Source organism: Parasteatoda tepidariorum, chromosome 5, assembly GCF_982258835.1.
Source record: "Parasteatoda tepidariorum strain Cologne lab strain chromosome 5, Ptep-v5.0, whole genome shotgun sequence".
In the NCBI taxonomy this organism is placed as follows: Eukaryota; Metazoa; Arthropoda; class Arachnida; order Araneae; family Theridiidae; genus Parasteatoda; species Parasteatoda tepidariorum.
The window spans coordinates 106,641,355-106,655,136 of record NC_141759.1 but is presented as its reverse complement, the minus strand read 5'-3'; the positions used below and the strand labels follow the sequence as shown (position 1 = coordinate 106,655,136).

General features: G+C 25.0%; 1 protein-coding gene across 2 annotated transcripts in view; it reads left to right on the top strand.

The window, feature by feature from the left end:
• Positions 1-13,481, top strand: part of LOC147809949 (uncharacterized) — a 29,085-nt gene extending 15,604 nt beyond the window's left edge. For both annotated transcript variants that reach the window (XM_087164709.1, XM_087164708.1), the window contains exons 5-7: positions 172-310; positions 4,799-4,964; positions 6,764-13,481. In XM_087164709.1, coding sequence (XP_087020835.1) covers positions 172-310; positions 4,799-4,819 — 160 coding nt within the window. In that variant the 3' untranslated portion in view covers positions 4,820-4,964; positions 6,764-13,481. The remainder of the gene's footprint in view (positions 1-171; positions 311-4,798; positions 4,965-6,763) is intronic.
• The last annotated feature ends 301 nt before the right edge of the window (positions 13,482-13,782 follow it).

Here is a 13,782-nt window from a genome sequence, read left to right as displayed (position 1 = left end):
CACATTTTAAAGAGACTTTATTAGCTACAATAAATATAGGCGTAACTAGATTGTGAAAGTTAAATTTTTGTTTAAAAAAGTTTCTGTTTCTTAAGTTTATTTTTATGTTTAAACTGTATTTTTATGTATCTGACGTTCATTGATTGCTTGAAAAAGTTTTAAATTTTTTAGCAGGCGAGCGGGTTTGATTCAGTTCATGGTTCGAATCCCAGCCCTTCATCTTCTCCATCTTCACCTGCCAGCAGTTCATCAAGTGGAAGATCTAGCAGTTCATCTTCTGCAGCTGCACCTCCAACACCTCCTCTTAGCCGTAAGATATTGATTTACTATTTTATTTTTAATACCTTTCCTTAAGACCTTTTTTTTAAGATAAATTTTCAAAAACAATTGGTTTGACAGATTTTATATATATATATATATATATATATCTCAGGGTGGCCATTCGCCTGGAAAACCTGGAATTATAAGGGAATTTTTTTTATGCTGGAAAAAATTTGGAAAAATCAGGGAAATTTTGATAAAAACCTAGAAAAATCAGGGAATTTTAAAGAAAAGCTGGACATTTTTTCTTCTATATTTTTCCAATTGCACTAATTTAAATTATTTACTAATTTCCTTAATTTAAATTATTTCATCCATTATATCCACATATTTTAGACTGAAATGTTTTTATCCATTATGACCACTTTTTTTAGACCAAACAGTTGAAATATCATCAACTTAACGATACTTTGCTTGTATCAAAATTTGCTCCATTATAACCCTGTTAAACTAGAATGCCACATAAAATTCTCCCATGGTTGCTACTGTAGAAACATTGACAACTGTAGAAACATTTGACCTCTATGGAGACTATGGGACTGCAATTTAGGAAATGCAAAGATTGTGGTGGAGGTGGATGAAGGGGTTAGGATATTTGCTTCTGTTTTTAATTTCTGTTCTTGGGCTGAATCCATTTATAGTTCAAGTTTGTTCCGATGCCTTAGTGGTAATTTTTTTCGATTTTGACAAAATGATTCAAAATGTTTTTGTATTTTTAACTTTATAAAATTCTCCAAAAAGTTTTGGTTATAACTTAATAATAATAGATTTTATGTCGCACTCTTTTTCTGAAAGCTTTTGTACTCCCATTCAAAGAAATCTGTAAATTATTTTTTCTCAGCAAACCAACCAATCATACATTTTTTTACAATCACTAACAGCAATGTTTGTAAACCAATTGTTGCATTAATACTATTTTTCTCTTTTTTATTTTACCTTTTATAACATATTTTAAATTTAAAAAAAGTTTTTTTAATGAACTAACTATTTATTAATTAATTTTACTGTTTTGTCGGTAAATATTTGATTTCTTAATTCAAAATTCGAATTGTATAGTTATCACAATATCGGAAGTTTGTAAATGTTGCTTGCATTCCAGAGATGATATTGCCAAAACTATTCCTATTACCCTAAAAAGCAGACAAAGACTAAGGAATGTATAGGAAACATATTACATGATGTATAAACATAAAATATTAATTTTTTTTATTCATGTGTGTTTAGTAGAAAGAAGGAAAACGAAATGTGGTGTTTTAGTTTTGCACTGTACGAGATTCTAGTTGTTAAAACAAAAACAATTAACCATGCTAACCCATACCCTCCAACTTATGAGGATTTTGAAAATAATTCTTTCTAGTGGTAGCGAACCAAAGTAGAAATCTTCAAAGCAAAGGGATCTCTCATAAAACTTTTATCAGAACTTAAGAATCAAGCCATATGGCCTGCACTTTTATAAGTAATAGTGGACAAGTTACGCTAAAATTATTTTTTTTTTAAATATCAAGACATTAATTTTGCTACCGTCAGAAAAGAAGATTTCTGAAACTACGGAAATTCCGTAGCAGTTGGAGGGTATGCTAACCTATAAACCCATGTGTTTAGTTAGGAATTCTTTAAATATTTTAATTTCAAATAAGAAAAAAACAAAAAACGAATAGGTATAAAATTTAAAGAATTTTATCTATTTTTTTCCCTTTAGAGTATACAACAAAAAATTAGACAATTTTGCATTTGTGACATTTATTTTTGTATACTGAATCTCCTAAAATAAAAATGCTAATTCAAAATACCATTATTTAAAAATTTGACTTGAGATATTGGTTTAAAGAAAATATGATATTAATGAATATTTCAGAAAGGATATTTAATAATTAAAATATATTCGGATGGAATATGGATTATTTTAAAAACAGAGCAACAGTTTATTTTAAGGAAATCAATCATCAAAAAGTAACGAAAACTTTATCCCACAAAAGTCATTGTACACTTTCAAAAAATCTCCGCTTATTAGAAAATATTCTAATTTTCGTTATATTAACATTTAATAGAGTTTCCTTTCACATCTGCAATAGCTTTCATAAGTTTGTAAATAAATGTAACTAGTTTTTTTTTTTGCTTGGCAAAATTCGAGCAGAATATTTTTTATTAAATTTTTCAGAAACTTTTACAACACTCAATTGTGAATTTATGAATTTTTCCACAAATTTTGTAATTTTAATCTTTGATATGAAGTCCTTCTTTTGAGCATTTTATCCCATATTTCACAGTGCAATAGCACACAATAAACTAATTTAACAATATTCATTACTGATTTATCTCTTATGATGGCAAATAATCAACTTTCAAATTTGGTTTATTGTTTTACTACGGCCACGAGCCGTTTTTAAATGATAAAATAAAATCTTATGGAATTAGCAAACAAAAGTTAAAATATAATTTTGCTATCATAAGTTTGGTACAAAATTACAAATAAATAAATGATAAGTAATTAAGTAAAAAAATTAAAGCAATTGACGATAATTTTAATTCTAAAATCGGAAAACATTTAAGTGTACGATGACTTTTGTGGGGTAAAATTTTTGTTACAATTTGATTATTAATATCTTAACAATGAACTTTTGCTTTGATTTGCTAAGTATTGAACTAATATATTACATGCAGTTTTGCTAAGAATAGATTAAGCATCTTATTATCAAATACCCATTTTTAAATATTCATTTTAATTAATGAATTTTTATTTCCTATTTCAATAAAAGTTATAAAAAGTGAATGAACACTTTTGGGAGCCACTGTAACTATAAAAATTTACTGATATATAATCATCTGGAACGTTTTTCCTTTGCTTAAGGAAAATATATTAAACAATACTTGTCCAAGGTTTTATTGGTTATTCTGTTTTTGCCATTTGATAGATACACTTTGAGCAAAAACTGCTTTAAATAACACATTTAAAATATTTTTATTCATTAAAAGCAATATAATCTACAAGCTAAACCTATTATTTTCTCCCCATGTCTTAATTTTTTGAAAATTAATGTTGTACCAAAACATTAAAAAATAAAATAAAAAAAATGAATTGTATTTGAATTATATGAATTATATTTGAACAAAATGAATTATATTTACAAGATAATATGTTAAAAAAGTAACATTTTGAATAAAATATTTTATAATATCGATACTTTTCTAGTACACATCCCACACTTTATAAGAAAGAAAGAAAAATACAGACCTGGAAATGTTAAGATTTTTACCTGGAAATATCAGGGAAATTTGAAATCTGATTTGAGTGGCCACCATGATATATATATATATATATATATATATATATATATATATATATATATATATATATATATATATATATATAAAGAATAATAGGAATAACTCAATTTAAATTATTATTTTTTATTTATTATTATTATATTCTTACTTTTATTTGTTAATTTTTGGATTTTCTTAAAATTAATTTAGAACTTTTTTGTTACCTCTTGACTAACCTTAAATAGCTTTTTGTTTCAATAATCTGATTTTTCTGATCTAGGTGCTAATCTTAAAGATTCAAAAATTATGATTTCAAAAATGTTGATTAAGTAGCACTAACTATTGCTCAAGTTACTAAAAAAGTATTTTCTCTTAACTAGCAGACCTTACTTTTATTGATTTAGAGTTCTTGACCATCAAAATATGAACAAAAATTATAGAATTTGTTTCTTTAAATAAAAATTCAATGTATACAATTAATGTTCCTTATTCATTTTTAATAAGGTTTGAAAAAAAATAAAATTGTAAGCTATACAAATTTTCACAGCATTTTATAAACTATGTATTTAAACTGTTCAAAATTTGAGCGAAAATGGTTAATTAATTTGAGTTATGACACTTGAGAAAAAACCATATTTTTAGAAATCTATTATTTAAGAACTATTTGATCAATTTCGTTCAAATTTCGTATTGTGTCATTTAAAATTTGATAGTTTAAAATAATGCATTTTTTTTACCATAAAATTTTTAAAAAATTGACACGCAATTAATAAAATAACAAAAAGTTATTAAAAATAATTTTTTTACATAGAATTTGTTGAATAAAATAAATTTTAATTTATGTTCAGAAAGTTTTATATTTTTTTCTTAAAAGATTTCTGCTCACCTGGCTGAACTGTCAGGACCATAATTTCTGAATTGTGGCTACTCCCATGTTTTGATAAAATCATAAATTTTAATTTATGTTCAGAAAGTTTTATATTTTTTTCTTAAAAGAATTCTGCTCACCTGGCTGAACTGTCAGGACCATAATTTCTGAATTGTGGTTACTCCCATGTTTTGATGTACAAAATCCTAAATTTAAAAAGAAAAAGAAGAAAAAACAGAATACTTTATATAGAACAGAGTTTTATTTTTTTTCTTCCTATTTCAGGAATGAATTATGTTTAATGTATTTGCTAGAAACTCTAATAAGAAATAAATCTTTTTACAGGGCCTAGGAGCACACAATTAGCCATGCTAGTAGATTTCTCCTTCTCAGCTCAAATGTCTCCAGGTCAAAAGGACGATGCACGTCCAGTGTCTTCGAGACTGCTGGCTCGCAATCCCTCTGTGTCTTACTGAGAACCAAGACTGCGCCCGCTCCTCCGCTGGAACAGGTAAGTCTTTCATATTTATCTATTTTCCTATTTTAAATCTCCAAATAATGAAAGTAATTTTTTTGAATGTTTAATGAATAACGACTGGCAGTTAAGCATAAAAGCATAAAAATTTTCCAATATATTTTTACAAAACAATATATAATAGGATTATTTTATAATAAAAAATAACACTTTCAGTTTTAAACTGTTAATTTGTGATAAAAATAAAATATCAAATCGTAATAATACTAGAGAATAATAGAGGATGGTAAAGAAATATTACTAGTAAATATCTATAAATGGTTAAACAATAAGTAACTTATCTGTATTTGCTAATTAACGAACCTTATGAATTTTCTGGCCATAAGAATGTGTTGATACCTTTGAAAAATTGTTTTAGACTCTTTTGTTTATATGTTTCACCTAGAATTGATAAAAAACATATTGGTTTGAAAATTATAAATCTTCTCAAAGATAATTGTATTTTTATTCCATAAAAATTTTCATAAAAATATTTTTTGAATGAGAAAAAAAAAGTGGAGTGATTTAAGGTGCTTAGTATGGCCTGTTTTTATTTCAAATAGGACTTAATATAACATGACACTGTTAAGAAAACTATTCTCATGCATAACGGTAATTCAACTTTTTAGTATTAACTCTTTTAATATATGTATAACACTTATAAATTATATATTTTATTAATAAAAAAGAATTTTTTGGGCTTAACTGAATGTGTGATGCAGGTCTAGTAGCAAAATAAAAGGCTTGTAATAATTTTTTTTATGTTTTTACCAACTTTCTTTATTTACTCTTTTATATGTATATATATATATATATATATATATATATATATATATATATATAAAGCAGTCACATCTAATCACTTTATTATGAAATATGAATTATGTGATGTATTAGTATGAATTATGTTATTTAGACTATGTGAAAGTTACTAATTATTACACGATTTAGACTATTAATTTGCCATGTGTAAGTAAGCTGCATTTTGTTTCAAATATATTTCATAAAATCATTAAAATATGCTTTAGAATGTTTGCAAATTATGTTAAGGATAGATAAGAATGTTTAAAGCATTTAATCTTTTTTTCCTTTTCTGGTTAAAATAATGCTGCTGTTTCAATTGTTACATTTTAACGTGTATTTAAACACTAGATTACTTTTTCTTAAATTCATTTTCGCAAGTAAAATATAACTTATCAAGTGTTGCATTATAGTGCATATTAATGAAACTAAAAAGCCTTTCATTTTTAAAATTTATTCTTATATTTTTTCCTTTCCGGTGACTTTGTGTTAGTAGATTCAGCAGAGCATGTTTTAAATGGTTCCTCTTGTAAAACTAAGGATTAACAGTATTCTGAATTATTTAGCATGAGGCTGTTGCCCAAGATCAACTCATAATAGTCAAAATTTACCACACACAATTTTCTCTAATACTGTTCCATTTAACAAGACTGTTAAAAACCTTTTTTTACAGTATCTGTATTAAAGCTTCCTAAAATTTGGAGCGGATTTTAGCTTTGGAGGCTAAAGTTGCCCTTATAGCCACTTTTCAAATTTCAGAATGATACATTCAATGATTCTTGAGTTATGAGAGAGACAAACACTCAGATAAGCAGACAGACAAACTCTTCATTTTATTATAGATAGTGCAAAGTATAGCCCTTTTAAAAGAACTGTCTTTAAGACATTCTTAACATATAAATATATTTCTTAAATTCTAACATGTGTACCTATTCCTTAACATGCAAATTTATTATTTAAATATATTTTTTATATGAAGTGTTTTCTTTTTAAAGGGTGCAGAATGTGAGCAGTGGAGAAGTAGATCTATGTCATCCCTCACCGTTTTCCCCATTTTGGAGATGATTTCCTTTCTTGTGGATAATTAGTGCAGCATTTATTGGTTACTATCATCCAATTTTTGACTGGAGTGTTTTCAAATTGCAATTTTGTCTCAATCAAGGAAAGTTCCAATCAATTTTATTTCCCATCTAAAAGAAATCTATATTTCACATTTAAACTAATAAATAGCATTAAGAGTGTTCAAAAGATATTCCAAAATAATTGGCGATTCCAGTTCGAAAGGTTTTTTTTCTTCTTTTAACTATGCAAGTTGACCACTTTGGTACAACAATTTGATGGTCCAAATGGCCTATTTATAAAAGGAGAATTTAATTTTTGACTTTTCTTTAAATAAATTTTAGCTTAAACTGGAAATTTGTGCATGTTAATATAAGTATCAATTTAACTTCCTATCATTTCTTTAAATCATCTGAATATTTTTTTTTGTATGACGTTAGAAAAGATATAAATTCATTAATCGCCGATTATCACTATCATTCTCATTGTTTAACAAATCTTTTAACATTGCTTGCCTTTATTCGTTAAAATTAACTGAAATTTATTTATTTTAGTGTTTGAGAAGTTATTGCTTAAATTAAAATTTGGTTATATATGATTGTTTGTTACGTTTTTACTTCGAAAAATCTCATATGTGTTTATGGAGAACAGTTGCTCTATGCAGTTATTAAAATGTTATTTATATTATACAGTTATTAATTGGTGAATAACATCCCGGTATTTTATTCAAATTCATGTTTCAATATTTTATAAGCAGTACAGACAGGTAAATTGCAATTTATTTTGGAATATCTTTTTATGTGTTTTACTCTAGTCATGTCTTTTTATAGAATCTCATTTTATTTTTTAATAAAAATTCTATTTTAGTAGATTGAAATAGGATTTTAGTAACTATTTTGATTTTGTTTATTCTCTGAATTCAACTTGTTTATGTATCGTTGTATTTACATATTTTTGTTAACCATTTTTAGAATGTGTTATATTTCCCGTTAGTATTTATTTTTAGTCTTATTCAGATTTATTATAGTAGACTAGTCAAATACTAGTCATGAAAAAGTCATTGAAGTTGTATGTGTTATAATTAGGGTTGCAAATTTATCAGGGAGTGAATTTTCATGCTCATTTCCATGTTTTATTGTTCTTAAATCCAGAAATATTTTGAAGTGCTGTGATTTGTGTAAAAATTGTTTCAACGGAGAAGTTTTTTCACCTTGGTATTCTAATTCAACACTAATTCTAACAACAATTAGTACTTCTCTGCAACTTTAAAATTGATAATTTTTTATTGATTAAATGTTTAGGAAAATAGATCAATAGCAATTTCACATGAAAATAGTTCAGAGATAGTAAGATCACCTTACTTAATAAGATTTGGACTATCTTTTCAATTATAAATTAATAAGAGCAACGTGCCTTCCAAATAGTGCAATAAGCTCTTACTTTACCAGAAATGAATTGAAATGACAATTAACTGAGTGAGGGGTTAATACTGGCTATATGTCCAGGACTGTAAAATTTATAAAAACTTTGCATTAAAAAACGTATAGAAATGTTAGATATAGTTAGTAATGTTAGAACAAATATTTGATCAAAGGAAAAACATATTTATAAAAAACATATATATAAGGAAAAACATACATAAGGAATAATTTGAAATGTTTCTTTGAAATTCTGTTTATATGAATAAATTTAATGTTACATAAAATTAAATTAAATCAAACAATTTTTTTCTGCTCGTTTACATGCTTATATTTGTATTCCTCGGAAATTTCTAAATTTTATGTGAAATTTGACGATGAACTTGCAACCCTAATTATGATCATTTTAAAAACACATGTAATTTTAATTGTTAATTCATTGTTAAATGATCAAAAGAAATTCTTGGTCTTTAAGAATTCGTGAATTAATTTTTCAGCAAACTGGTTTTTAGTATTTGTGTTTTGCATGTCATGTTGTTCTATTTGTTTATTATTTAATTAAAAGTTTAAAACTCATTATAAATTATTGACAAAAATATTTCATTTATATGTAAACTACAGCAGAACCTTAATTATTCAACGCCTCATCTATTAAGGTATCCGACGCCTCTTTCAACGCTTGTTAAACTGTATTGCATTCTAGCTGATGCATTGTTCCTTTTTAGTCATTAAATTATATCAAATTACTACTGTGATGATAATTCTGAAAAACTCCTAGGAAATGACCTTTTTTTCATTATATTGTGTCATAAGATTCTATTATTTATGTCAGAGAAATGAAACACAGGTAAGACAGGCATAAAGCTTCTAAGCTTTAGAAGAAGAAAAATGCTATATTAAAATGGTTTTTTTTTTAAAATAATATTTCTACAATGTTTTGCTATTTTATTCTAATATAATTTTATTCTCCTTAATCAATCATGATTTATTTAAAAAAAACTTTTGTTAGACTCTCAAATTGTAGAAGAAGTAAAGGAAAAAAAAAACTTTAAGCAAGTATCTAAATAATTAAAATATTTGCTTTTTGGGAAAAATAGTTTCACATGCCTTTTTATTGTTTTTTTTTTTCAGTATTTGAATTGATAGGTATTTTCAAACTTTTTGTTTTTTTCCTACTCCCATGCCTGATAAGGGATTCTATTAAACTTTATTATCATTGCTAATTGCTTTCTATAATTTTACTCACACTTATAAAATTGACATAAAAAGGTCAAAAAAGGATTTCAATTTTCCAACACACCCTTAGTCCCCTGGGTGTTGTATAATTAGGGTTCTACTCTAATATTATTTTTCATTGCATTTTGAAGTGTCTTCCCATTGTATTTCAATGTTTTTGCCAAAAATATGTGAAAATAATTTTATTTCTTGGTTAAGTTTTATTAAAATAATTACTCTTCTTAATCTGATCCTAATTTATTAGTGAAATTTTGGAGTTGAATAGTTTAAATAAAGTAAAAATTGTTTTAAAAATTATTCTATTAAAACTATCATGGTGATCAGTGTTTATAACATACCTAATTTTTAAAATTTTCCAATTAGTTAATATAAAATGTACCTTTTAAAGTGATCCTTTAGTAAGTAAAGAAAATTTACTTCAACTTTCTTTTTTTATATTACATTAAAATGAATGAAAGAGTATATGTCAATTCCAATTGAAATCTTATCAATTACTAGCCTTAATACAGTCGTAAGGCTTTTTATTTAAACATTTACAATGAATGTGTGGCGAAAAATTGTGTACTTAATTTTTAAAGATAATGATTGTCAGAGTCTGTAGAAATTTGATTACAGTTGCTAAAAATTTGTTATGTGTTTTGTTCTAATGCAAATATTGCATGCTTAATTTTTTAAAAAAATTTTATAACAATTATTTTTGACAGTTACATAAAAAGTGCAGGTCTTAGTATTTATTTTTAATTGACAAAGTATACATTATTTTTATTTATTTTTGGTGTCATTGTGCATTAGTTAAACTAAATACAAACACTATTTTCCCATGAAACATTTATTAAGGTTAATTATTTTATGTGCAAAATGCATTCAATGTATTTAAGCAACTGTGAGGTATTTTTGGAGATAAATTTTATTACTAAGGTACGCTTAATTTTTAATAACATTTACTGTCAAGGAAAGAAGTTTTTTTTATTTTCAGTAAAAGTTATTTTATTTCAGTTGTGGGATCTTATGTTTTTTATTATTTTGCATATTTATTAATGCTTTTATTTAAGTTGTGGTTTACTTATATTATAATTTGTGTCTAAATAATTAGTAAAAAAAAAGAATTATGCTCTATTTTTCTAGAATTTTAATTTAAATATACTTTAATATTGAAGATAAAATATAACGATCTGAAAATATTACTAGCATCTTTAAAGCTTTTTAAATCTTGTAGTTAATGTAACATATTTCTGAAAATAAGCTCATAAGCTTGATAAAGCTTATTTTGTACATTAAAGGTTAATTTTCAAAAAAATACCCAATTAGAAGTTTACATTTTAACAGTTTTCATTTGTTTTTAGTTAGTGTTTAGTTAGTGTTTCATGCTAGAATGTTTATTTGTACGTAGATTTCATGTTTGTAATGTTTTTAACCAGTTACTTAAAAAAAAAAAGAAAAAAAGAATGAAGTTTTATCATCTTTGTTAATGTGAAACTGTAGTGTTGTTGTAGCAATACTTCACAAATAGGGATAAATTATAATTGGTTATTGTGGATTGTTTCTGTAAAGGTGCAGATGACTTACTTGACACAACAGAATTTAAGGAAAATTAAAATATTTTTTAAACAATCGATTTTATGTATAAATATACCTAGTGATCTTTTATATTGCGTGAAGTGTAAAAAGGTTTTACTTTCGATATTAATTTTGAGTTTTATAAAAATTTCAAAATATGTCTTTATTTCATTTGATTCCAAAAAAAAACTTAACCATGTTAACTCTTTTATTAAAAATAATCATTCATTATATCATTCATTCAATCATTCATTCAAATAATCATTCATTCATATAATCATTTATATTATGTTATATAATAGTTATCATTTATATAAGAATTATCATTTATATAAGAATTATCATTTAGAAAATAATATAATATGATTAATAATAATGATTACTATATAATGATTATTATTTAGTAATCTTTATTATTATTAATCATATTGTTATTACAAAAGTAATATATTTCTCATAATATTTTTCAGTTTGTTTTAGTTTAACATTTCTGTTTATTTTCTCTTACTAATCTTTAATTAAATTACATATAAAATGTTCAATATTGAATTTCTGAATGTTTAAAGGCACTGAAGCATAACACAAAGAATTTAATTTTACATGCCTGATTTTTGCAATGTACTGCCCATTATGAATCTACACATTTTCGAGGAGTACGTTTAAATTAAATCTGACTTATTTGCAATTTCAGTCTTGTGTATTTTTGTTGTACTCATTTTTGTTGATTTGTTTTGTCATAAATTTGATTTTCCTGTGTTTTGTGTTTAAATCTTTTTTTTTTCTCTACAAATTTCTTTCAACTTTTGTAAATAACAGAATGGGGAAAAAACTGAAATGTTGCTATTTGATTGAAATATATTTTTTAACTTATATATAAAATTTATTAAAGAATTGTATCCGGAAATAATAATCTGACCTCATGAGCAATTTGCTCATTTAAATTAATGCTTTTTTCTTTCATTTAAAAAAAAAAGTATAATTTTGCTTTACTTTATAAAGAGGAGGTTTTTTATTAATCTCTTTTTTTTATTGAGTGCTTCTTTAATATATTACAGGATTCATGAAGTCTTGGTTAAAGACATGTTTCAAGTGACCTTTTTATTATGAAGTCTTTTTAAGAAAATAATTTTTTGCAAAATGCAGTTAAACTTGTCATTGATAAAAATTATTTATCTACAGTCAATTTGTAATAACTCAAGTCTAAAATGACCAAGAAAAATAAATTGGTCTTTCAGAAGGTTTGGCCTTTCAAACATTAATTTTTCATTTTTATTTATTTTTCTTCACAGAGAATTGATTCTTCAGAGACGAAAAAAAATTTTCAAAGCAGGAAGAAAAAAAATTTTGGTTTGAAATTACCCTTAATATTATCTTCTTTTTTTTTAAGTAACTATGGCTTTTTCAAAATATTTTTGGGAAGTAAAGTTTATATATTGTTAAAATTTTTTTTTTAATAATTTGAATTTTTACAATTCATGTATAAATATAACAGCTTATGTTCTAAAAAATAATCAAAATTTATTGATACAGTTATAATTTATAAAACTAAATTTCAGTTGCATTTTATAAACTTAGGAAATCCTAAGTAATTATCAAATTGACTTATAAAGTTATTTATTATATTTAACACAACAGAAAATGTTATTGTTGATTTTTTTACAGGGAACTTTAACTAAATATTGAATTGCGATTAAAAATTTTTTATTTTTTTTATAAACTTGTATTAAAATGAGACCTTTTAAAGATGTCGCAATTCAATAGTTTTACGCAATGTCTTCATTTAGTTGCGTTTTTCTCCGTTCTCAAAATCCGTTAAAAACATCAAATAATAATAAAAAAAAATTCTGACGACATATTATCATATATAGATAAAATGTAGTCCAGAATTGTAGAAAAGTCTAAGAATTTTATTTTTGAAATTTCATGAACTCGATGATTAAAAAAAGTTTGAAAAAACAAAGGTTTAAAAAATCATTTGCTCTAAAGATTACGCCTTCACTGATATCTAAAAAAAAAAAAAAAAAATTTTTTTTAACATGTTTTGCATATTGGCTTATAAAATATTTTTACTCGAGCGGTTTATTAACAATGTAAGATATAAAAGCTGAATTATTCATATTTCTTATTGAAAATGCATATTAACTAAATCCTCAAGGATTTGTGCATTATCAAGACTTCATGTATCTGACAGAGCAATCAGATTGTTAAATGAAATCATTGATACGAACAAAAGGTTCCATTTTCTACAAGTTTTATCCCCATCATTTCTCTGGTGTTTCTAGTTTAAGAAGATGTAAAATTTATGAAAAGTTCCATTTATCTCTTTTGTTGTTGTGTCGTAATATATGTACCGTAGTTGATAATAAATTCTATTTCCCTTTAATGTAAGAATTCAGTTCATTGTTCCTGTACAGAAAGGTGCAATAAAAGTTGTTATTGTAAATACTTGCCTCATTGTTTTTCTTTGCTAGTTGCGCTCACTCTGATCGGCCTCTAACGCAGCAATGTGAAAGTTCAATCTGTTGTGTGTTAAGGTGATTGTGGGTCCTCTCAGAGAAATTCCATCCAGCAGGTGATGTCATAACAATAGATTCATCAAAGGGGGAATCAAGTGCAGACTCCGTAATTTAAAGTAATGTCCATCACCAAACATTTGGGGACTAAAAAAGTGTGAGGAGCATATACATATATAGATATAAATTATTAAAAAAAAATTTAATGCATTTTGCATGACAAATTTCGTC